Below are 26,851 nucleotides of genomic sequence, written 5' to 3'. Positions count from 1 at the left end.
ACTTCTGTTCTTTATAGCAGGGACCAGAAATTTGGCAATGGAAGTCACCAAGTTGTCTTTTGTTTTCTCACTGAAAATGCAGCCAAATCTGACCAAATTACAGATCTTGGAAAATCGCCATTTGCACATGCTCAGTAGAGCCTTGTTAGAGGGTAGAAGCAAAATTCTCTCAACCTTTCACCTTTGGAGAAGGAAGAAGTATCCTGACTCAAATGCAGAGGGGTTAGAAGCAGAGCAGCAGGGTCAGGAAAAGGGATAAGAGAAGGGAGAACAGGAATAGGCTAGGGGGACAGGAGCAGAGAGAGAAAGGGACAGGCTGGGCGTGGCGGGGGGCAAAGCAGAAGGGTCTAACCACTAGAGAATACTCCCCTGAAGACTCAATTGAGCCTGGAACTCCTCCATTCCAAAGTTTCAACTGTGCACAAAATAGTTAATGATCATGTAATTAAAGGGTGTATCATAACACAAAAACACACAAAGGTTGCACAAGCAACCTTAATTCTGATACAGTATTTCCTAACTTTTGAATGCTTGACTTTGGAACCTTAGCATTCTAACATCGTTTTTGTAATAACTTTGCATATAGACTCTGGATAGAATTACAGAGGTTTCAAGATAGTAGTTCTCTAGCTATAGATATTTTTATATAAGTAAAGTAAATCATGTAATTATCTATAGTTGAACTTTTCTTTAACAGGAAAAATTGCAAAGCAAAAAAACTCTTTGGAAATTGCTTTCTATTTCACAAAGAATCTAAGAAATAATTTAACAAAATTGTAGCCTAATGCAAAGATTGCTTATCTATTTTGCTCATTACAACAGTGACCTGGACTAAGCCTTTACCAGTGGGATCTCTATTACATTTAAAGTTATTCTCAAAATTCCCCACTGAAATGAATCAGAGTTTTGTCTGAGTATTAAATATGAGATTAGGCTTTTTTTTTTTATATATATAAACGCACAAATTTACTGTTTTTTTCAACAAAGCATAGCTAAGTTTAACTCTTATCGACAGCATTCCTGTATATAACTATTTATCCTCATTGTCTATTTTCATATTAAGTACTTTTCTCTGGTGAACCATTCAGTACAACCAATTTAATCAAGGCCTCACTAGGCAGATAACCTCAAGAGAATAAATATATTTGCTTTTATTTAACTCTGTATGGTTACATTCAAAGCCCCTGAAAAAAGTATTTAATTATTAGCTAACTCTACTATAACTGGTATGGTACAATTAATTAATAACACAGTAAATATATTATTACTGACTCCTTTAATGGCTAAATCAGTACATGAAATAACTAGATAAAAACATTTTAAATACAGAGATAGAAGCCTATTTTGACTTTCAGTTGACTTGAGTAATATAGAATCAGTGCATGGTAAAAATATCTACCTTTTGTGTAAGCAAATATACTGTTAAAATAAATAAATAAAATAACATTAATAAATAATAATAATTTGTACTTCAATAGCTCCTTCCATCAGATTATTTCAAAGTGCTTCACAAGCATTAATGAATTAAGTCTCAACTCCCTGTGAGGTATGCAAGTATTAGTATCTCTATTTTACAGATAATAAAACTGAAACAGAGAGTGGTCAATGAAGCAGCTCAACATCACAAATTGAGTCAGTGACAGAGTTTGGAAATAATCCTGATATCTGGACACCCAATCCTGTATTATAAAAACTAGATGTGACTGCTGTAGAACAGTACCAGGAGACAGAGTGGTCTCTCAGACAGCAGACTGGGTTCTGCTCTCAAAAAGCAATCCGATACCTACACAGATCCACAGATCTACCACTGACCTATAAGCTTCAGTACCACTTTGGGCACTCAGTTTCCACAACAGTAAAATGGGGATGACAACAACAACTGGGGTGTTGTGAAAATGATGCAGCTGACATCTGTAAAGATGAACCAACACCCCTGGATGAAAATTCTCTGTCTAAATACAGGAGTAAAGCATTATTGTTTTCGCCTGGTCAGCTTATTCAAATTTGACGCAAATTTGTAATTAATGGTTGTTACATCAGATCTAAGAACTGAATTTATTAAATTAGTATACTTCAAATGAGAAGTTACCTACACAACAGACTGGGAAAATTCTGGCTCTGCTGCCATCTCGCTTTTATTTTTCCTCACTCCCTCACCACTCCTCTCATATAAACAGTTATACTCCCACTCCTAGTTATTTTTCATTATTTAACTTCACTACTCTCCATGCCTACCTTTGCAGCCAACGCAGAAGTGGCCATATATTATTTGAGGTTTCCTTTCAAGTCAGTCAGCATCATTTCTAACTGGGAAGTATAGCTGCCCATTCTGTCAGAGGTCAGAATTAAGAAGTAAAACAGATTCAGACGTACATCATTAACACTAGTCTACTAACAGTTTCCCTTTTTAAATAGAATCTGTCTTCTGTGGTTGGAGCATTCAGAGATACTGTGGTTTCTGTGGCCTCTGCTTTTAGCATTTTTCTTTATTTAAAAAACCATGTTGGTAGCAATAGCAAGACTAGATTAATTACTCTGTAAATACAAAATAAAAAAGGCAGAATGTAGTAACAGTCACTACAGGAAATCTAGAGCACTCAGGAAAGCTTCAATGGAAACATGAACATTCAAACTTTGTAACTCAACCTTCCAGAATCCAGCATAAACATAGTAGCAGGGAAGGAGCTGGCATGGGAAAATGAAGGCATGACAAAATGGGGACAGGCCACTGAAAACCTAATCTATAAATAAAAATAGACAGGGAAGGCTCAGTTGTATACTGGCACAGCAACCACTGTTGTTACCCTCTGTCACGCTGGTACCACATCTTGCATTCACAAAAATAACTACATATTTTCTTCTGGGGCACAGGTGCTCACACCATTTTTTTCTGAGAAAAGCTAAGTATCACTGCAATTCCACTGTAAACATGAAATGCAAATATTACAGCAGCAACAGTACATTTGGTCCTCCCAGAGCTGTCTCCTAGTGGTCCTGCTCCCTGTTCAGCAATAACTCTGACAAGTCTCTGTCTTTGTGGCATAAATCAGGAGTAATGTCTAGTGTGAAAGGAGAATCAGTTCCTTCATCTCTCATTCCTTGGCCAGCAGGAGATTAGAATGCTGTGGCAGCTGTGCACTCATGCTCTGAAGTAGGCTAGGGAGTGTGAGTTTCTCTTGTGCGTCTCAAAGGTGACTTTTTTGGCTAATTAATAAATGCTATTGACTGTTTTTGAAGGTAGTCCAGTATTTGCTTGGCCAGAAGAACAGTGTCTACAATACTGGACCCTCAAGAAATGGCTATATTTAAAAGCTACCACTATAAACACATGTCTTAGTGCCACTCAGATATGTTGGGCTAGGAGAGATGTTTGGATGGAAAAAGTGGGACAGGATCAGTTTGCAATTTGATAAAGCAAATAGTTTTCATTATACCTGCTAAAAAAAGAGACATTAGACCTGCCTGGCAACAGAAGAAACAACTTGCCAAGCGCTGAATGATTTTCAAAGAATACTTTTTCTTCTTTATGCAAAGAGATTATTGCATTTTTTAACAAAGAACTTTGAAATGGCAGCACTGATAGTTCTAATTATTTGGCTGTGCTGCAGGTTTAGTAGTGAAATGGTAATTTGAGATTTCTGCAGAAACATGATTAATCTGCTAATTGTGCTATTTATTAGAAAAACTAACTAACACAGGCTAAATTCATATTCTTTTGTTATTAGCATACCATTTATTGACTGGCCCTTATTTACTAGGTACATATAGTTTATGATTTATATTTTGAGCTACCTGTTCAATGAACAGATTGCAGAACTCTTGCAATAGAACTATTATCCGTGCAGGCATGCTGTAAAACTGGGAGTGACTCCAGATCAGGCAGATGGTGTGAAACAAAGGGGGAATTAAAGCACAGATCTTGGGGAACTCTGTCTCCTGAAGAAACTGAATGTGTCTTCTCAGTGGTCTCAGGTACAGTTCAATATCTTGCGCTTCCATAAGTGCTGTAAAAAGAAAATGATAAAACCTCAGATATGATTGTTTCTAAATCAGCTTGTTTACATTGAGGAATGAAAAATTATTCTAGTCTAAAAGGAAAATATTTTCAGTGCAATAACTGTAAAAATTAGAAGGCTTATCAGTGTCAATGGTGGAGAGTGTAACTTTGTAAATTTAATCAATTTTATTTTTTTCCCCATAGATATAAAATGACAACAGTCCTTACCCAGGGAGAAATATATGTAGGTTTCTGGGGCATGAGACAGTATTGTGGTGAAGGCCCAGAAGCTCGACCACACAGCACAAGGCTCAGACAACTCCCTGTTCACCAGTTCTACTGCTGGGACTTAGGGATCTGTGTATCACAACTTTTTCTTTTCTGTCTGTTTGTTCCCCGCCTCAGCCAACCAGCTTGGAGTGACACAGAAGTTACTGCAGACCTACATTTAAAGTAATAGGTATGTGCAATTCCAGCATGAGGGACAAGTCAGAGGCCTGTAGTCTTTTTTTAAAACTGTGTTTGCTGGAGGAGAAGCAGCATGTTTCCAAACCATGTTCACTGGCAAAGAGCTGTGTGTTTCTGTCTCTATCAGCAAAGTCAGACAGTCAAGAAAGAGGTCTCCCTTCCTATCCCCTTTGCATTAGGGTATCAAGGGACACAACATGCCATGGCAACATCATTCCCATGAGCCAACTGGCAGGATCTGTGACTATCTTTGAAAAGGGAGCAAGCTTTGGCAGTCCCATAAGCAGTCCTTTAACATAGGGAAAGGCCTATGTGACCTTGTACTCCAGAGGTCTGTAAATCCTCAGTGGGATAACAACTGCTGAGGATATTTTCACCAGAGTAGAGCCCATTGTGTTACACACTATGTGATGGAGTAGGAGCTGCTCTGTAATAATGTATGAATACTGAATGTTGACCTAGTTATTGGGATGGTGTATGAATATATTGGGTTAATGTAACAAGGGGCTGTGAAGGAAGGTAAGCCACTTCATCCCAAATGTTTGAAGGATGTTTTGAGACAATGCCATGATAGGAAAAGGCCTGCACACACCGAAGGCCAAAAGGACTACAGCAGTTTAGAAAAGGGACTCTTAAGAGATGGGGAAGTGTATGGGGGAGCCAGCCTAAGGATGCCATGTTGACACTTCATGCTCGAAGTGTAAATTCCAGCATGAGGAGACGTACCCACACTAGGTCTGATAGAGCCAGTCCACAAAAAAGAGTGTAGCTGCCCCAAACACATACCCATCCAAGATGCTATAATGTACTCAGGGCAGCTAGTCCCTCCCATCACTCATGCCAGCACAGCTACACTCTATTTTCACTGCGCTAGCTCAACAAAGCTAGTGGGGATACATCTCCTCAAGCTGGAATTTACACCTTCAACTGGAAGAGTAGATATACCCTACATACCGCTCAGGTTTCTGAAGAGGTTAGGCCTACCTAGGTTACCATCAGGGGCTCAAAAGACTTCAAGTAAGATAAACGTGCATGTCGTCTGTCGGTTGTTTTAAAATAGTTTTTCCTCTGACACTTTGTTCCACCTGTTAAAATAAATACTGTAGGAAGGCTGTCATACTATATTCACCACTGGTCACAGACACCCAAAGGTAAGAACCGCATGTGCCACAACTCAGTTCTGGGTAAGTGCCACAGGCACCGACTTTCCAATGTGCCAGGTGGTGCTCGACCCCTGGCTTTGCCCCAGGCCCAGCCCCCACCCCACCCAAGTCCCCACCGCCTCTTCCCACCCCATTCCTCCACCACCCTGAGCGCACCATGTCCTTGCTCCTCCCTATTTCCCCCAGAGCCTCCTGCACAGGAGGCACTGGGGAAGGAAGGAGAGGCTGATAGGGGGCTGCCAGTGGGTGCTTAGCACTCACCGTTTTTTCCCCATGGGTGCTCCAGCCCCAGAACACCCATGGAATTGGCGCCTATGTAAGTGCTATTGTTACAGAGTCATAAAAAGCAAAGAGGAACAAACCTACTACCACCACACAACATCCCCATGTTAGTAGCGAAAAGGGAAGCTAAAGTAGATAAAAATGCAAAATTGGAGCTCAAGTTCTTCTTGTAAAAAAGTGAAAGACAAAGACAAATATAGCCCAAAAGAGTGGTCCTCCAATGGGGTCCTCTTCCAGGCCAGAGTCACAAACATTAGCTCAGGATGCTGCACCTCAATATTGAAGGAATCTCAGCAGCCAAGAGGGACATCCTCCTTCAGTCAGCCCTAGAGCTTGAAGCACATTACCTTGCTTCAGGGAACACACTCTACCATTGACATTCAACTATCAATTCCTAGCTTTGCTATTGTGTCTCAGCTTCATCATAGGCAATACAGGATGGCATCCTGTCAGAGAAGGTATTCCAGCAACTCCTGTCTCATCAGGTACAAATGTCATAGAAAGTCAGGCTATAAAAATGAAGGACCTTCTCTTTTATTCTTCTTCTTTGATTCGCATCTGTCAGCTCAACAGCGATGATGGGGCCAACTGAAGTCTGTCGACCACTTTCTATCTGGCACAAGCTACACAACTTTGCTCTTCTTTAAACCTTGTTGTTCTGTCATTCTCAACTGTGTTATCTATCCAACACATCCTTGATCTTCCTCTATTTCTAATTCCTTGCACTCTGGTATGTATCACCATGTATGGTATCCTTTCCAGGTGCTTTCTTGATATATAGGCAAACCATCACAGCAGTCTTTCTTGAATCTTCTGTAACAGCCTTATTTCTTGCCCTGGCTACTTTCTTATTTCTTCATTTTTTTATCTTCTGTGGTCTTGAAACTCTCAGTATTCCCCTCAGCCAGTTCAGGTCTGCAGTCAAAACTTTTCATTCATAGGCCTTCCTGATACTCCAGCATTCCTCCCCGTACAGCAGTATCAGCAGGACAGTTCTCATAAATGCTGATTTTTGTTTTTGTAAGAATGTCTTTAGCCTTCCAGATCTTGAAGTCTTCTGAATGCAGTAGCATCTGGTCCAATTCTTCTTATGTCATCTTCACAGTTCCCATTCTTAGATTCTCCAAGGTACACAAATTTTTCTACTTTGTTCTAGTTCTTTGTCTCTGAGTTTGATCTTTACCTCTTCTCAGGTCTTCCATTTGTCATAATTTTTGTCTTCTCCGTGCTGATCTTCAATCCAAATTTTCTGCTTTTCCAGTTGACAGTTGTGTCTGTAAATCCTCCTTGGCCGATGCAGTCAGGTCAATATTGTCTGCAAATCTAAGGTTTTGTGGGGTCCTACCACATAACATGATTCCTCCCATTTCATTTCTCAGTGCTACAGGCGTTATTGCTTCTAATACCAAATTGAACAAATTTGGCAACAGGGTCCATCCTTGTCTCACTCCTACAGTCATCCTGAACCATTCCGTCAGCTTCTTGTCGACTCTTACCATACTAAATGACCTGCTGTGGATGTTTTCTATCCACTTGATTCATTTGTTAGGCATGCAATACATTCTCATAACTTGCCATATCCCTTTCTGTAAAATACTATCAAAAGCCTGATTGAAGTCTATAAAATTGTTGTAACCTATTTGATAACGTTCTATAAACTTCTCCGATATCTGCCTGATCACAAATAACTGATCTATTTTACTTCGTCCTAGTCTAAATCTGTCCTGCTCCTGTGCAAGTGCTGTTTCCACATACCTCTTCATTTGCCTCTGCAAAGTGTTGGTGAATGCTTTTACCAACGCACATAATAAGCTGATTCATCTGAGTTCTTGCACTCACTCTTCTCTCCTTTTTCATAGATCAGTATGATCACTTTCTTGCCTTCACTCAGTACCTGCTCATTTGTAAATCTTGTTGAATAGCTCCTTCATTACCTTTATATGTTTTTCTCGCCTGCTTACCTCAGCTCTGTGATTTTGTCTGGCGCGTATTTCTTTTTCAAACTTTCTATTGAGATATTTACTTCTAAAAATTACAGCATCTGCTCTCCCTCATTTGTGCTAAGAAGCTTCTCCAGGACCATTTCATCTACAGTGTTTGGTACACTGGATAGCTCTTCAAAATACTATTTCCAGCGCTTACTGTTTGCTTGTTCATCAATTATTTGTCCTCACTTGTCTTTCACCAACAACATCTTATCAACATCTACAAACCCCCATTTGCCAATAGGCCAACTTCTGTCTTGCGCTTCTTCTCAAGACCTTCAGTCTAATGTGGTGATTTTAACTCACATCATTCCCTCTCGGGATACTTTGATGATGTGGACAGAGTAAGGTTGGAGGAGTGGACATCAATAGTTGACTTGCATCTTCTATACAATCCTAAGCAGCCACCCACTTTCCAAAGCTAGAGATGGACCTCAGATTCTTCTCCTGACCTCACAGTTTCTACAACTGAACACAGAGCATGAAGTGCTTGATATGTTTTCCTGATCCCAGCACTAGCCATGGGCATGCAAATGGGCATGCAAATTCCAACTACAAGCAACCTCCAAAATCTTGGTGGAATTTCTGAAAAGCAAGGTGGAATCTGTTCCAATCTGAGTTTGAATCTTTTGTGGGTAAAGACTCAGAATCAGATGTGTCAGACAACATCAGTGCCATCTATCAAGCGTTCTGTGATAAAATTCTGGATGCTACAAAGAAATCTATACCTCTGGAATTTCATCAACAATTCATTCCTGGCTGGTCATCTCATGCAACCAGACTCCGATCAGGAATTTAAATCTGCCAAGAATGAACAGGAGGTATTTGATAAAAATAGAGACTTTTTCACCTTCTAGATCAAACCAGGCAAGAACGACGGCAAGAAATTATTTATAAATTGAATTTCTCACATTCTAGTCACAAAGTCTGGCAAACTCTTAAGAGGTTGAGCTGAGATTCTAGTTTGGGCAAGAGGAAATACCAAATCACAGCAAACTCCATCGCATCCCAGCTGGTGGCCAATGGCAGTGCTCCTAATTGAGATGAAGCTTTCAGAACTGCAGCATCCCAAAAGCTTGGCACATAGCAACGGTCATAGCTGTTTCCAAGCAAGGGAAACCATTGACAGACCCAAAGAATTATCGATCAATTTTTCTGCTGTGTGTTATCGATTAATTGATTAAAAGACTAATCTTGATGTGGATTAATGATCTAGCTGAACCTCAGCAGCCTCATGTTCAGGCTGGATTTAGGAGCGGACAATGGACCCGAGATCAGCTACTCTTTCTAACTAAAGATACAAAAAAATGCATTTGAGCCTGGAAAGAAAGTTGGTCAGTGGCATGCTATCTAAGTATGCAACACATGCATTAGATGCCCCAGAAGAATATGAAAGCCCTGAATATGACTTCCTGACCTTCTATGCCCATGGGACAATTCCATCTGCTTCTCGAATGCACATGGAGGATGCCAACGAACATGTGAAGTCACACCTTGCATGAAAGTGTAGACTTGCATGCCTTACTAAAAATTTCATGGCATGCCACTGAAGGCAGTGCAGTCCTTATCAATCTGATGGCACAAAACTCTGCCCACAAAACTGTGCAGCATATTGGGCTTACTCCCAAGCTACAGTAGAACCTCAGAGTTATGAACACCAGAGTTATGAACTAACCAGTCAACCACACACCACATTTGGACCCGGAAGTATGCAATCAGGCAGCAGCAGAGACAAAAAACAAAAAGCAAATACAGTACAGTACTTTGTTAAATATAAAATACTAAAGAGGGAAAGTTTAAAAAAAAAAGATTTGAGAAGATAAGGAAACTGTTTCTGTATTTGTTTCATTTAAATTAAGATGGTTAAAAGCAGCATTTTTCTTCTGCATAGTAAAGTTTCAAAGCTGTATTAAGTCAATGTTCAGTTGTAAACTTTTGAAAGAACAACTATAATGTTTTGTTCAGAGTTACGAACATTTCAGAATTATGAACAACCTCCATTCCTGAGGTGTTCGTAACTCTGAGGTTCTACTGTAGTCCTTGTAGGCTGATGATGTGGTTCATCCAAGGTATGATTAGCAACCGAAGCTTCATCCTGCAAGTTGGGGAGAAAGTCAGTCACTTTAAATGTCTCCACAATGGCCTTCCACAAGGGTCAGTTTGGGCTCCCCTTTTGTTCAATATATACACACATATGACCTTCTTGAAATGCAGGCCAAGAAGGTCGTGCATGCTGATGACGTCTACATTGCTGACACAGGAAACAACTTCCACAAGATTGAAGGGACTCTCAGCCAAGACATGGATACTTTGACCACTTACTTCTAGCAATGAAGACTAATTCTCAATGAAACCAAGAAATTGGTAACTATTTTCCATCTAAATAATTTTCTTGCCACTCAACCCATCTAGATTCATACCCAAGAACAGCCATTGCCATTCCATTCAGTTGTCACATACTTGCGAGTAAAACTCCAACAGAGCCTGACATACTGGCCTTACCTGCAACACCTGAAAATGAATTTCTCTTCCTGTACTGCCTTGATATGAAAACTGTGAGGAACCTCCTGGGGCACAGACCCTTTGGTCCTTCATACATCTGTACCAGCCTTGGTGTTTGCTCCAGCAGAATACTGCTCTGCCGTCTGGGGGTGCAGCCACCACACTCAGCTTGTCAACATGGAGTTGAATTCAACCACTTGTATTATTAGTGGCTGTTTGAACTATACACAAACCTTCAATTTGCATGTACTAGTACACACAGCTCTGCCAGACCTTTAACAAGAAGCCGTTACTGTTAAGTCTGTCTGGAGAGCTGAGACAGATGAACCAACCTATTACATCTCTCGTTGACTGATGCCTCCTTCTCAGACAGAGAACAACACTCTGAGCCAACTCAAAAGTCTGCTTGTTTTCAGGAGAGGAATCCCATTTCTGTGGTCTGGGGTGTTACACCATGGCTGATCTCTCGACATCCCTTTGCTACAACAGTTTAAACACTCCTGGACAAGAGTGCTACTGGCCCTTTAGCATGCATGGACAGTCAGCACCACTAGGGAGCTGAAAACTACATCCTTACAGTGTGGAAGCATCGATGGGAAAGACTAACACACTAAGTAAATTCAGGAGTTCATCACTGCACATGTCTCCTTGTCCCCTTGATCAAAGATCCTAGACCAGGCTTACTAGGCTACTCTCTGTCTCAAACAGAATTGCTGCAACTATACATTGGTTCAGCCTGCTTTCCTGCCCATACTGTGACTGTGGAGCAGCATAGCAGATAAGTAGTCGTGAGGCAGAAGAGTGGCATCTAGATGGCAGTTTACAACACCTAGCCTCCCTTGATATAGAAGGTATCATCTGGTTATGGAACCTGGACATCAAGCGCTGACATCTGCATTGGAGAGAGAAAGAGACCCATCCATAAAGCGGGCATAATTTACCTACTTAACAGGGATGTGAGGCTGCACTGGGACAGTATGACCTAGTGGAGAGCACACTGGACTGGGTCTCACAAGACCTGGATTCTAATCCAGGCTCAGTCACTTGGCTGCTGGATGACCGTGAGCAAGTCACTTCACCTCCTTGAGTCTCATTTTCTTGTCTGTAAAATGAGGCTAACAATATTTACCTCCATTGTAAAGCACTTTGAGAATTACTAATGAGAAGTATTATGTAAGAGCTAAATATTATTGCTTACTAAGCTAACAACTCATAAGATAAATGGCACTATAAAAGAGTAAAAGGCATTTTTATTATATTTCATCGAAACTTCATTTGATGTATATAAAATGCAAACTAATAATAAAGGAATATTTAGCTACTATACTAAGTGCACAGTTATTCATGTTAGCAATAAAGTCTGCATAACAACAGATATAGTACATGTGAAGACTCAAAATAATGTTTAGAAACACACACACACACTAATTTATTTAATTTCTCTCTCCCTGATTTTTATGGAAAGAAAAGTATCCACATAAACTTTACAAAAGTAAATAATGAGCAAAGTCTAAATACAAAGTGGTTTGATTTAATGTGTACATGCGCCTCCAGAACAGATACAGCTTAGCAGTGGCATAATTATAGTGTTATTGCAAACAGTATTATAGATTATTCTATAACACAAACATATAAAGGTAGACAAAATATAAATTTCATTCAAGCTACCCTTACCATCTTCTACGTCCTTCAAAATGCTCTGAGAAGTAGGATAATAGCTGCTCTCTTTGGCTTTTAAGATCATAACCATTTTTTGAACAACAGGAGACTCAAGCTAGAATCATAACAAAAACAAAAATTTTCAGTAAAGACCAAATTAAAGAACATTTCTGTCACAAAGTGGAGTATGTTGTCTACTTGGATATAGAGAGTAAAATCAAAAGTTTTACTGCCAACTTCAGTGGAGTCAGGATTTCACACAAAGTATTTTTTTTTTAAATATATCTCAAGTACTGTATATGCACATTGATTTCCATGGACATTGGATCAGGCCCAATGGAAAAACTCCCACTGACTTCAGTGGGTAATGGGTCAGGCTCTCTATGTTCATGTTTATCCAATTTACACTGGAGCACTGCTAATAACCAGGGTAGTGGAAATACAGAATTTAAAAGAGGATGGTAACATCTGTTTTCCACCTCCAAACAATATTTCATATTTAAAATGTAAATAATCTTAATAGCTACACAAAATTTTAACAAAACATGTCTGGAGGACTTATAATATCCATTTTAACAAGTCAGTATTTTGAAGCAGCAGCCTCCATTCCATAGCTAAGGTTGAAGCTACTTTTCCATTATAAGCCTGATTTTCAAACCCAAATTTCTTCAGAAATAAATCTTTCCTGCTATGTAGCATTTTCTGGGGGAGAGACATAGGAAAAGTTTTCTAAAGCTCTGGATTGAGATTTTCAAATCGGCACAGGGAAGTTAGCCATACACATCTTAAAATTAATGGAACATGTGTAGTTAAATCCCCTGCACAGGTTCGACCATGATGTTTTATTTTTTTTAATTTGTTATTCAAGTTTTGAAAGTTTTCCTTATTATTTTCTGGCTCTTCATATGTCTCTAAAATGGCTTGCCTAGGAACTCCAATTTTATTTTGCTGGATCTGTGAGGGAAAATGCCTAGTCGTATATTTATTTTGGTGGTATTGTTTTGGGTGGAGAGAGTGCAAAGATATACACTGAAAGAGGCATAGTAAGAGTTACAGTACCTCAGAAAGATACAGAGTAGAGGAAAGGCTAAACATGAATTGGAGGGATGGGGAACAAATGAAAGAGAGATAAAGCACATTTATTAGAGTTTTTTTCCTAGTAGGAAGGGTTGATGCAAAATGATAAATAACTAAGTTTTGTTTGTTTTTTAAAGGATTGGCTAAAACAAGCTGTGGGTTCAGAAAGTTGCATGTGCCCCCCCTCCACCTAAGCCACCTCCTCCCAATTTTTTATTTTTATTATTTTCAAAGAGCATGGAGGAAGTTGATCTGGGGGGAGGCAGGACATAAAAGGGAACAGGGGAAGACAGAGAGGGATGCAGCAGACTCAGGGCATGAAAATGCTGGAATGCATTTCCCCTCCTCCAGATCTTACACAACCACCTGTTCTAAACTTCTGTTGATCATTTTTTAAAAAACCAACCAAATAAGCAGGGTAATTCCTAAACAAAAAGCTCATTTAATGAATTTAGTTTGAAGGTGTGTTTCAGTGGAGTCTGGCTAACCATCACAAAAAATTCTCTCTTGACAACACACACACGTTAGATAATTTAGAAATGAAAAATTAAGGGATCCAGACAGTTCCCCACTGCCATGTAGTCCTTCATCACCAGCTATCACTTCCTGTTATTTACAGCATCACCCATCCTTAACTCCATTTTGTTTGGACATATCTATGGAGCCAGATAAATCAGAAATCCAGGTCTTCAGCTGTGCCCATTTTCTATGCAGGTTATTTGAAACACGGAAAACAGTGGCTCAATTTGCATGCAAAAATAAGACAACCATAGAGGGCTTCCCTCAATATCTGCTGAATATCTGCAAATACGTACTTGATCATATATGCACAACAAATTATCTTTTCTTGTCTTCCAGAAGTTGAGCTCAGTTTGGGGATCTGAATGGAGGCCTTGCAGAAGAGGTTGAACAGAATCCCTTTTTAGTAGGTCACATATCTGATGCGACCATTTAATAACCATAGATTCAATTGCATGCAGCACGGTCCTAGCATATGGATATTGTCTGAAAAATAGAAAAAAATTATCAGTGTTTTTGCTGAATTACAGGTGGTGTTCCAGGGCAGTGATGTGGCAATAGGTGTCCTTATCCTTCTCTTTGCACTTTATCATGAACACTTTAGTGTGAATACCTAGAATACTGAGTCCAGTGCTGGCCAACACATTACCAGAAAGATAAATTCAAACCACTACAACTAAATGATCAGCGAGCCAAAAGGATTGATTTATGAGGAAAGAATAAAAGAGTTTACTGACTGTCAGTAAACAGACTACAATTTTCCTCAGATCTATACACTGTTCAAAGATATTGGCCAAATACTCCCCATGAATAATTCTTGGTTTGTGAGTGTTCAGTATTCAAAATCCAAGTTTTGTTGTTTAGTTTACTGGTCCCAAGTCACATGATATTGTTCCCATTTCTTGACTGGATGATTATAAGTTACACTCAGGTTTCCAGTCCAAATATTCAACATTTATGAGTTCAAAATTCGCTTCCTATGATTATTCTTTAACATTTCCTAACATGCACTCTTTCTAGTAACATTCCAGCCTGTTAGTTTGTTTGCTATAATATATACAGTTCAGGCCCACAAAGACAAGGAAGGGTGCAAGCAAAGCTGAAGTAAATTATATTTACAGAATATTAGGGTGTGCATCTATCTCTGACTATGAGATATCAGCAGGTCTACACACGATCTTGTACAGAAATAACTAAATTAGTTTAAAAATTCACAGCTTTTGTTGTTTCAGTGCAAGTCTGTGTGTGGATATTCTTCATTAAAAAATTTAAGTGTTTACTTCAATGTCATTTAAGGGGTTAAAAAGCCAGTATTAACAAGAGTTGTGAATTTAAACATATTTAGTTATTTCAGTGCAGGTTTGTGTGTAGATAAGCCCTAACTTTCTCCTTTCTGTCTGGGACCCCTGACTTTCACCTCTCCTGTCCTCTTCTGTGTCTAAAATGCCTGCATGAAGTCATCATCTTCTCCCACTGCCCTTCTCACACCTCACTGCTCCTGTTGTCTTGCTATCTCTTAATACATTAAATTCAAGAAGATGGTCCTCACATGCAAGGCTCTACATAATCTTGCCCTGCAACCTCAAAATTTAAATCTAATTTCTCTCCATTCTCCTTCCCAGTCATAGATTCATAGACTCTAGGACTGGAAGGGACCTCGAGAGGTCATCGAGTCCAGTCCCCTGCCCTCATAGCAGGACCAAATACTGTTTAGACCATCTCTGATAGACATTTATCTAACCTACTCAAATATCTCCAGAGATGGAGATTCCACAACCTCCCTAGGCAATTTATTCCAGTGTTTAACCACCCTGACAGTTAGGAACTTTTTCCTAACGTCCAACCTAAAATCTCCCTTGCTGCAGTTTAAGCCCATTGCTTCTTGTTCTATCCTTAGAGGCTAAGGTGAACAAGTTTTCTCCCTCCTCCTGATGACACTCTTTTAGATACCTGAAAACTGCTATCGTGTCCCTTCTCAGTTTTCTCTTTTCCAAACTAAACAAACCCAATTATTTCAGCCTTCCTTCATAGGTCATGTTCTCAAGACCTTTAATCATTCTTGTTGATCTTCTCTGGACCCTCTCCAATTTCTCCACATCTTTCTTGAAATGCGGTGCCCAGAACTAGACATAATACTCCAGTTGAGGCCTAACCAGCGCAGAGTAGAGCGGAAGAATGACTTCTCGTGTCTTGCTCACAACACACCTGTTAATGCATCCCAGAATCACGTTTGCTTTTTTTGCAACAGCATCTCACTGTTGACTCATATTTAGCTTGTGGTCCACTATAACCCCTAGATCCCTTTCTGCTGTACTCCTTCCTAGACAGTCTCTTCCCATTCTGTATGTGTGAAACTGATTGTTCCTTCTTAAGTGGAGAACTTTGCATTTGTCTTTATTAAACTTCATCTGGTTTACCTCAGACCATTTCTCCAATTTGTCCAGATCATTTTGAATTATGACCCTGTCCTCCAAAGCAGTTGCAATCCCTCCCAGTTTGGTATCATCTGCAAACTTAATAAGCGTACTTTCTATGCCAACATCTAAGTTGATGATGAAGATATTGAACAGAGCTGGTCCCAAAACAGACCCCTGCGGAACCCCACTTGTTATAACTTTCCAGCAGGATTGGAACCATTAATAACTACTCTCTGAGTACGGTTATCCAGCCAGTTATGCATCCACCTTATAGTAGCCCCATCTAAACTGTATTTGTCTAGTTTATCTATAAGAATATCATGAGAGACCGTATCAAATGGCTTACTAAAGTCTAGATATACCACATCCACAGCTTCTCCCTCATCCACAAGACTCGTTAACCTATCAAAGAAAGCTATCAGATTGGTTTGACATGATTTGTTCTTTACAAATCCATGCTGGCTATTCCCTATCACCTTACTACCTTCCAAGTGTTTGCAGATGATTTCCTTAATTACTTGCTCCATTATCTTCCCTGGCACAGAAGTTAAACTAACTGGTCTGTAGTTTCCTGGGTTGTTTTTATTTCCCTTTTTATAGATGGGCACTATATTTGCACTTTTCCAGTCTTCTGGAATCTCTCCCATCTCCCATGATTTTCCAAACATAATAGCTAGAGGCTCAGATACCTCCTCTATTAGCTCCTTGAGTATTCTAGGATGCATTTCATCAGGCCTTGGTGACTTGCAGGCACCTAACTTTTCTAAGTGATTTTAACTTGTTCTTTTTTATCTTCTAAACCTACCCCCTTCACATAAGCATTCACTATGTTAGGCAGTCCTTTCACTTTACTCCACTCTGCAGCTCGTTTTCCCATTTGGGGCTTCATGCTTACATCATGCTGCTAGAACACTCCCCCTGTTCATCACTCACCAAACCCTTTCTCTTCTCTCTCCACCTAGCACAGCGGGGCTTCAATCCTGATTGAGGCCCCACACATTACAACAATAAGAATAAATCCTACCCTTCTGAGCAATCCCTCATCAATAATCTGTGCAGACAACCTGTCCTGAACTCTTGTCATGTGTTTGTCTTATTTAAATTGTAAGCTCTTTGGGGCTGGAATGTGTCATTGCCATGTAAATTTATGGTGCTTTAATACTGTTTATTGAAACCGCAATGACCACTACCTGCTCAAAGGATGATATAAAAAAGGATGGACTTTCCCGGACATCTAAATATACATCTTCCAGAATTTAAAACAACCAACATGTCTAAATATAATAATAGATTGGGGCAGACTTTCTGCTGGTGTAAACTGTCATAGCTTCAAAGAAACCTACCTTAGTGAGGTCAGAGGGTGTAGGGATGCAGTGAGAAAGGCCAAAAGCCGGGTAGAGATGGACCTTGCGAAGGGAATTAAAACCAATAGTAAAAGGTTTTTTAGCCATATAAATAGGAAGAAAACCAAGAAAGAAGAAGTGGGACCGCTTAAAACTGTAAACGGAGTGGAGATTAAGGATAAGCTAGGCATGGCACAATATCTAAACGAATATTTTGCCTTGGTCTTTAATGAGGCTAATGAAGGGCTTAGGAATAGTGGCAGAGTGACTGATGGGAATGAAGGTGCGGGGTTGGAAATTACAGTATCCGAGGTAGAAGCCAATCTTGAACAGCTTAACGGTAGTAAATCAGGCGGCCCGGATAATCTTCATCCTAGAATATTAAAGGAATTGGCGAGTGAAATTGCAAGCCCGTTAGCGATAATTTTTAATGAATCTCTAAACTCGGGGGTTGTACCGTTTGACTGGAGATTAGCTAATATAGTTCCTATTTTCAAGAAGGGGGAAAAAAAAAGACCCGGGTAACTACAGGCCTGTTAGTTTAACATCTGTAGTATGCAAAGTCATGGAAAAAATATTAAAGGAGAGAGTAGTTACGGACCTTGAGGTCAATGGCAACTGGGACAAATTACAACATGGTTTTACGAAAGGTAGATCGTGCCAAACCAACCTGATCTCCTTCTTTGAGAAAGGAGCAGATTTTTTAGACAAGGGAAATGCGGTGGATCTAATATATCTTGATTTCAGTAAGGCATTTGATACGGTACCGCATGAAGAATTACTGGTTAAATTGGAAAAGATGGGGATCGAAATGAAAATCCAGAGGTGGATAAGGAACTGGTTAAAGGGGAGACTGCAACAGGTCGTATTGAAAGGTGATCTGTCGGGTTGGAGGGAGGTTACCAGTGGAGTTCCTCAAGGTTCGGTTTTGGGTCTGATTTTATTCAATCTATTTATCACTGACCTCGGAACCAAAAGTAGGAGTGGGCTGATAAAGTTTGCGGATGACACGAAGTTGGAAGGTATTGCCAATTCGGAGAAGGATCGGGATGACCTTGTAAACTGGAGTATTAGTAATAGGATGAAATTCAATAGTGAGAAGTGTAAGGTTATGCATTTAGGGATGACTAACAGGAATTTTAGTTATAAGCTGGGGACGCACCAGTTGGAAGTAACGGAAGAGGAGAAGGACCTCGGAGTCCTGGTTGATCACAGGATGACTATGAGTCGGCAATGTGATGTGGCCGTTAAAAAAGCTAATGCGGTCTTGGGATGCATTAGGTGAGGTATCTCTAGTAGAGATAAGGAGGTGCTAGTCCCGTTATACAAGGCATTGGTGAGACCTCATTTGGAGTACTGTGTGCAGTTTTGGTCTCCCGTGTTTAAGAAGGATGAATTCAAATTGGAACGGGTACAAAGAAGGGCCACTAGAATGATCCGAGGAATGGAAAGCCTGTCGTATGAAAGGAGACTTGAGGAGCTCGGTTTGTATTCCTTAACCAAAAGAAGGTTGAGAGGAGATATGATTGCTCTCTTTAAATATATCAGAGGGATAAATACCAGGGAGGGAGAGGAATTATTTCAGCTCAGTACTAGTGTGGACACGAGAACAAATGGATATAAATTGGCAGTCGGGAAGTTTAGACTTGAAATTAGACAAAGGTTTCTAACCATCAGGGGAGTGAAATTCTGGAACAGCCTACCGAGGGTAACAGTGGGGGCGAAGGACCTCCCTGGCTTTAAGATTAAGCTTGATAAGTTTATGGAGGGAATGGTTTGATAGGATAACGTGATTAGTCAAGAGGTCAATAACGTGCCACCACTAGTAATTAGTACCGAGGGTCAATGTTGGGATATTGAAAGTCTTTTTCCTGAGTGTCTGGCTGGAGAGTCTTGCCCGCATGCTCGGGGTTCAGCTGATCGCCATATTTGGGGTCGGGAAGGAATTTTCCTCCAGGGTAGATTGGCAGTGGCCCTGGAGGTTTTTCGCCTTCCTCCGCACCATGGGGCAGGGGTCGCTTGCTGGAGGATTATCTGCTACTTGAAGTCTTTAAATCAGGATTTGGGGACTTCAACAGCTGAGTCAAGGGAGAGAATTATTTCAGGAGTGGGTGGGTCAGCTTTTGTGGCCTGCATCTTGCGAGAGGTCAGACTAGATGATCATAATGGTCACTTCTGATAAGTTCTATGATTCTATGACTGCAGTGAAGCTCTACTATTTTAAACCAGCTGAGAATCTGGTCCCATATTTCAGTCCCTCCAATTAATATCAGAAAAATTCAGGTAAATGATGACAAAAGGCACCATTGTATTGCATTTTTCTATTTTCTTAACTCTGGTTGAAACAGCAGCAGGTGGTCTAAAATAATTTAGCATTATGGCTGCTAAATATTAGAGAATAAATCAGTGCACATATTGTGATACATTGAGTTTCTTAGAAATAAAAGAAATAACCTGAGCAATGTAGCACACACATCCCTTTAAAACAAACACATGTACTTATGTAATAACAATTGAGCATAATAAAACAAATAGCATCTCGTATTTCAAACAGTAGCATTGTAAAATATTGCCCAAGGGATACAAAAATTACATTTGTTGTGCAATATTCTTCTCAGGGATTATAACACTATTTAAATATTTTTCCTTCCCTCAAGTAGTATTTTACTGTTACTGTCCTCACTATATATACATAATTCCATGAAAAGCAGTCTTAAAATTAAACCCCTCTTAATCCTTGTGCATGACACCAGCCCTGCAAATTAGAACATTCAACCAATCATTGCTGCTCCCACTGAAACAGCCACTGAAGTCATGTTGAGTGAAAAGCACCAAGAGTGAAAGGGAAATGAGTAGTAAGTGGAAAAGAGATAGGAGAACAAGCTGCAATCCAGCAGAGCACTTAAGCACCTGCTTAACTTTTAAAGCACTTGAATAGTTCCATTGAAGGCAATAAGATTAGTCGTGATTGAAGTTAAACTTGTATGCAAGCACTCTGCTGGATCTGAGCCAGAGAGAGGAAGTAGTAGCTATTGGCAGTACATTCAAAAATTTAATCCAAAAAAATAACTAGCCATATTTCATACTTAGAGGCTATAATTTCATGTAGAGATTCTGGTGAATACACAAACAACTTTTGCCTTGTTCTTGCAGTTAAGTAGCCACCACTAGAAGCCAAGCCCTTGAGGATACAATCTATGTAGCCTCTCATGCCAGAGAGCAATTTCAATGTTTAATTTAGCTATTTTGTAAAAATCTCTGTTGGCATTTTGAGGCAACATTATTTTGGGGGCACTCTTTAAAATGTTCATGGGAGTGATATTATAACCAAAGTGTTCCAAATTCAATATCATTAATATTCCAAGTTTAATATCAAAAGGGATATTGTTAACATTTACTGATACGTTTATTTCACTAATGCAACTAATACCAGTTTAAATTTCTGTGGCTGAAAGACCATCAGGTGCAGTGTATACACCTTAGCTGTATTGTATGTTTTGTGTTTCTTACTTATTTTCAGTGCACATCTGATGCAAGTCAGCCTTTGCTGCAACTGTTGGAATGGGAAGAAGGGTTCTTCCTGACATCATTCCCTTCATAACATGCACCTTATTTTTCAAAATTTCCACATGACGTTCCATATCTTGTGAAATAAAATGTGGCCAGGATCCATGGTTTTTCTTATTGGAAAGAACGGGTACTAAAACCTGGAGCCAGAGCAGGGAAAGAAGGGTTACAAATCAGTTAAACGTTTAAAGTTTTTCAGTGGTACTTCACAACATACTGCTTCTTTAAATCCTGAGTGGAACAACAAATACACACCAAAACTAAACTAAAGCATACATCAGAAACAAAGGATTACTTAAACCAAAGTCAACTTTTTGATTTTTAGTATATACTTTTCCTGTTGATATACACGTGTTCAAACCTATTCTAATTGTGTTGTACACAAAAAGAATATAAATACATATTTACACTCCCCACAAATCAACTGAGCCCAACATTGAGGTTCTTTTTCAGAAACCATGAACTATACTACTTTTGTTATTTCTCCTCCACCTTTTCCCCACAAAAAATAGGAAAAAAAAGAGGGAGAGAAATAAATAGCCAGGTCTCTGCATCCAACCTTTCCCATCAGAGGGCACAAAATCATCATCAACATCCCAGTCCCCAAGTGTCTGGGTTTAATAAACAAACAAATAATGAGTAATCCCTAAATACAATTAAATTTTCTGGTCAGGTTCAACTTTATATTTAGAATAATCTCTTCGAGTAAAAATACCCTTCTATAATAAGCCTTTGTAAAATTATTTTTTTCCATTAGGGCAAATATGTAGTTTTGTCTGTGACTGAATACTGCATATTCAAAACATTTATTTTTAAACCCCTTAATTCCTTCATATAAACAAATATTTCCTAACTGCTAGCTACATTTTCTATAGTGCATATCACTGTACTTTTGAAGCACTTAAGCACATGCTTAACTTTAAGCATGTGATTATTGCTCACTGAAGTTTACAATTAGGCATGTGCTTAAGCACTTTGCCAAATGTGAGTAGAATATAGCTCCTGCTTAAGTGCTTTATAAATCAGGTCTAAACCATGAATAGGTAAATTAAATCTGCATACCAATGTCACATAGGAACCTTTTTTAGGATTGTTTTTATTACATTAGTGCACATAGATCCCAGCCAGGTTAGGGCCCCATTAGGCTCAACATTGTACAGCCATAAAACAAACAATGAGCTCACCATCTTAGGCTCAAATGCTACAAACAGCTCATACAGAGCCCCACTGACTTCTACCTGTGCAGGACTCCTTGTAGGATTAGGGGCATTCATTTAAAACAAGGCACAACAGGGAGGTGAAATGAAGGGTGAAGGACAGGGAAAACAGTGACACAGTATAATCATGTTTTTGCATAGACTGAGTGCAAAATTTGTAGTTATAAACCTTTATTCTAGTTGTTGTGTTAGAGACAGATGAACAGATAAACAGTGGCCTGAGCTCCTCACCTGCCTTTCTACTGTCAGTTGTTCTGTAGTATTCTATAGGCATCATGGTAAAGTGTATGTTAAGAGAGGATGTGGCACAAAGCATGCCACTCCATAAAATGGCACTGCAATCACTGCACCTCAGTCCCCTCTTTGTTGTTCAGTAATCACTGTGGTCCCCAGGTGTGTGAAAGAGATCCTCTTAAAACAATAATTACTTAGAAATCTGGTGGAACTTCTTAGAGTTCACTGAAAGAGGACCGTCACCCATCATCAAACCTGATAGTATTCAAAGAAAGTTCTTAAACTAAGGACGGGAGAAACCCCTTCAACAAGGCCAATTATTAATTGTGTATATACACTAAATTTCTCTCTATTTAAGTTGTAAAACAAGTTTTATATGATTTCTGTTATCAAAGAATGGATCTGTTAATAAACAGAATTAAAAAAGCAAAGAAGAGAAGAGAAAAGTGAAAAGAAAAAGATCCTCTTTATTCTGTGATGCAGTTCCAACTGCTTCTGAGCAACAGTGAACTTCCCATATGGGTGAAAAGATGAGCCAGGTAAGGTACAGTTTCTACAATCACACAGCCTCCTTGAATCTTCAGGGCTCTCATGCACCCTGGAGTGGGTGTGTTTGTGTTTATTAACTAGCATTCTTCTGCTTGGGATCTAGTTTATTAAATCTTTACAAAATAAATAACATTCCCCTGGCTCTTCCAGGCTCAAGACCCTCCTTTCCTTAGGGCTTTCCATTTATCATTGGTTTCGAGTTTCAGGTCCCATCTCTCTTAGGTCTTGTCTACACTACACAGTTTTGTTGACAAAAGTCAGCTTTCGTCAACAAAACAGTGGAGGTGTACACACAAGAATGGTCCGCCCGCAGACTTAACTCCCCTGTTACGCTGACAAAATAAAACCATGTGGACGAGCGACAGAGCTTTTTGCAACGTAGTTAGAGTGACAGGATGTCAGTGTAGACAGTGCACTTGCTTATATTGCCCTAATTGGCTTCCTGGAAGCGTCTCACAATGCCCTATAGGTACACAGGCATGCACCTCTTCCCAGTTTAAAGGCTCAGGGATTTTTGTAAATTCCCCTCCCTGTTTCCTTAGGGTGGACTGTTCACACAGCATCTTCCCAGCTGACCATGCCAGCTTTCCACAACAGATGCGCTCCCACGTGAAGTACACCATAGCTGTTGGATCTGCTGGGTCTGGGGGATAGGAGGCTATGCAGTCACAGCTTTGCTCAAGTCGTAAGAACTTTGATATCTACAGCCAGATGGCTCATGGCATGCAGGAGAAGGGACATGAAAGGGGCACACAGCAGTGCCATAAGACCAAGGAGCTGAGGCAAGTGTACCAGAAGGCCCGGGAGGGCAACCATCACTCTGGTGCAGTGCCAAAGACATGCCACTTCCACAAGGAGCTGCACACCATCCTTGGCAGTGACCCCACCACCACCAAGAGCCCCGTGGACACTTCGGGAAGACTGAAGGCAGCAGCCAGTGGAGTTGACCCGCAGGACAAAGTGCTGGATAAGGAAGTGGAGTTGAAGGAGGATGTGGGACATGCGACAACTCCAGAGAGGTCTAGCCAGTCCCAGGACTCCGGCTCTGGCACTCATGAAGCAGGAGAGGCAAGCTCTGGTAAACAAGTATTTTGCTTTGATACTCCACAGTGATAGGACATTGAGGTCTCATTTATTTTGTTATATGGTAGAAGAGGGTGTAACGATGCAGTTCTGGCAGGACCCGACTGAGAGTGCCAATTCAGGACAAATTGCTTAAAACAGGGCAGTTACAACCCAAGGCTGGGGTTTTTCCACCTCTAAGGCCTGGTCTACACTAGGACTTTAATTCGAATTTAGCAGCGTTAATTCGAACTAACCGCTCAACCGTCCACACCAGGAAGCCATTTAATTCGAACTAGAGGGCTCTTTAGTTCGAATTTGGTACTCCACCCCGACAGGTGGAGTAACGCTAAATTCGACATGGCTAGCTCGAATTAGGCTAGGTGTGGATGCAAATCGAACTTAGTAGCTCCAGGAGCTATCCCACAGTGCACCACTCTGTTGACGCTCTGGACAGCAGTCCGAGCTTGGATTCTCTGACCAGCCACACAGGAAATGACCCGGGAAAATTTGAATTAATTTTCCTGTCTGGGCACTTTGAATCTGACGTCCTGGCTGGACATCGGGGCGAGCTCCGCAGCACCTGCGGCGATGCAGAGCTCTCCAGCAGAGGAGTTCATGTTATCTGTGAATAGAAAGAGGGACCCAGCATAGACTGACTGGGAACTCTTCGATCTGATCGGTGTGTGGGGCGAGGAGTCTGTGCTTTCGGAGCTGCGCTCCAAAACAGGGAATGCGAAGACCTACGAGAAGGTCTCCAAAGCCATGAGAGACAGAGGATACAGGCGGGATGCAACGCAGCGCCGTGTGAAAATCAAGGACCCCAGACAAGGCTACCAAAAAATCAAAGCGGCAAATGGACGCTACGGAGCCTGCCACCACTGCCCCACCAGTGACCGTGGACTCTGACGATGGGACAGTGTCGACGGCCAGTTCCTCGGTGATGTTCGTGGATGGGGAAGATGAGGAAGGGTTTGTGGAGGACGAGGCAGGCGAGAGCGCTTACAACGCTGGTTTCCCCGACAGCCAGGATCTATTCATCACCGTCATGGAGATCCCCCAACAACCCTCCCGGCCATTAACCTGGACCCTGAATCAGGGGAAGGAGCAGTCAGTAAGTGCTTTAACCATGTTAACTTTTATTCTTAATATAACAGGAATCTTAACTGTGTGAAAAGGAGGTCTCTCTAGATATGGGGATAGAACAGAAATCATCCTTGGAGATCTCCACGAAGCTCTCCTTGCGTTAATCGAAAAGCATCAGCAGGAGGTTCCTGGGGAGAGCTGCCTTATTGGGTGCTCCGTGGTAGCACAGTTTTCCGTGCAAGGCTTTCATGAGGAATTCAGGGAGCACTGCCTCCCCGAGCACGGCTGCATCGGGCCCTGGTTCGTGCTAGCTTTCACGCAGCATGCGCTCTCTATCTCCTTCAGTGACCCTCCTCAGGGTGATCTCGCTCGGAGACTCCTGCATCTAATTAGGGTAATTACTGTAATTTTACACCTGGTCCAAAGTATTTTTAAAAAAATCTACGGACAGACGGCATAGCACAGACTCATCACGCAGCTGCGTGACGAGCGTAACGGAAAGCCAAAGAATATAATGGACGCTCATGGAGGGAGGGGGGAATGAGGACGCAAGGTATCCCACAGTTCCTGCTGTCTCCGAAAAGTATTTGCATTCTTGGATGAACTCCAAATGCTTCTAGGGTCAAACACAGTGTCTGCGGTGGGTCAGGGCATAGTTCGGCAATTTGCGCACACACCCCACCCACCACCAGAAGTGAAAACAATCCTCTGTTGACTCTTTTACATGTCACCCTATCTTTACTGAATGCTGCAGATAGACGCGATGGTGCAGCACTCAACACCAACATCCTTGCTCCCCCCACGCTATGGATGGCTGATGGTACAAAAAGATGGAAATCCGTCCTCATCATCAGCCTATTGGCACATGGGGCAGTGCAAAAGGGCTGGTAACCATGCCGACTAGCATCAGTAAGGTCGATCAAGGGCGCCTGTCCCTAATTTTTGATGGCAGATGGTACAATATGGCTGGTAACCGTCCTCATCATTGCAACAGGGGGCTGAGCTCCATCAGCCCCCACCCTTCATTGTAAATAAAAGATTCAATTGCCCCTGGACTAGCAGAGGGATGATGGGCTCCTTCATCCACACTCCTTAATGTCCTGCCTGGACTATCATTGCAGCTGGAGGCTTCCTTCCAGTCATTTTTCACAAACAAGTCACTGTGTCTTATTCCTGCATTCTTTATTACTTCATCACACAAGTGGGGGGACAATGGTATGGTAGCCCAGGAAGGCTGGGGTAAGAACAGAATGAACAGGTGGTGTTGTTGCAGGAGCACCCCCTGTGAATAGCATACAGCTCATAATTTATGCAGGATCGGACACAGAGCAGCTGTGCTCTCTGGTTCTATGATACAGTGGTTCTCTAGTACACTTGCCCATAATCTAGGCAGGACTGATTCTATTTTTAGATACCAAAAAGGAGGGATTGACTCAGGGAGTCATTCCCAATTTTTGCTTTTGCGCCCCTGGCTGCTCGGCCAGGGGCACTTATGACAGCAGCAAATGGTGCAGTGCAAAAGGACAGGTAACCATGCCCATCTTATTACCAATTTATGGTATGGTAGATGGTACAATATGGCTGGTAACCATCTCTGCTGTCATGCAAAAGCAAAAGCATGCTGCTGTGTAGTGCTGCTGGCCCGCCTCTGTCAGCGGCATCTAGTACACATACGGTGACATACACAAAAGGCAAAACAGTGTCCATGGTTGCCACGCTATGGC

The 26,851-nt window shown here is 41.0% G+C and overlaps 1 protein-coding gene across 5 annotated transcripts in view; it reads right to left on the bottom strand.

The window, feature by feature from the left end:
- The window catches only part of DNAH11 (dynein axonemal heavy chain 11), a 278,479-nt gene that overhangs the window by 237,312 nt on the left and 14,316 nt on the right, over positions 1-26,851 (bottom strand). For 4 of the 5 annotated variants that reach the window (XM_039523273.1, XM_039523275.1, XM_039523274.1 and 1 more), the window contains 4 exons: positions 20,923-21,119; positions 13,949-14,138; positions 12,072-12,171; positions 3,793-4,004 (listed from right to left, as the gene is read on the bottom strand). In XM_039523273.1, coding sequence (XP_039379207.1) covers positions 3,793-4,004; positions 12,072-12,171; positions 13,949-14,138; positions 20,923-21,119 — 699 coding nt within the window. The remainder of the gene's footprint in view (positions 1-3,792; positions 4,005-12,071; positions 12,172-13,948; positions 14,139-20,922; positions 21,120-26,851) is intronic. The other variant, XM_039523278.1, reaches the window with a different exon arrangement.

The sequence above is a fragment of the Mauremys reevesii genome, linkage group 2 (assembly GCF_016161935.1).
Source record: "Mauremys reevesii isolate NIE-2019 linkage group 2, ASM1616193v1, whole genome shotgun sequence".
In the NCBI taxonomy this organism is placed as follows: Eukaryota; Metazoa; Chordata; order Testudines; family Geoemydidae; genus Mauremys; species Mauremys reevesii.
The sequence above is the reverse complement of the archived record's forward strand: the minus strand, read 5'-3'. Positions and strand labels throughout refer to the sequence as shown.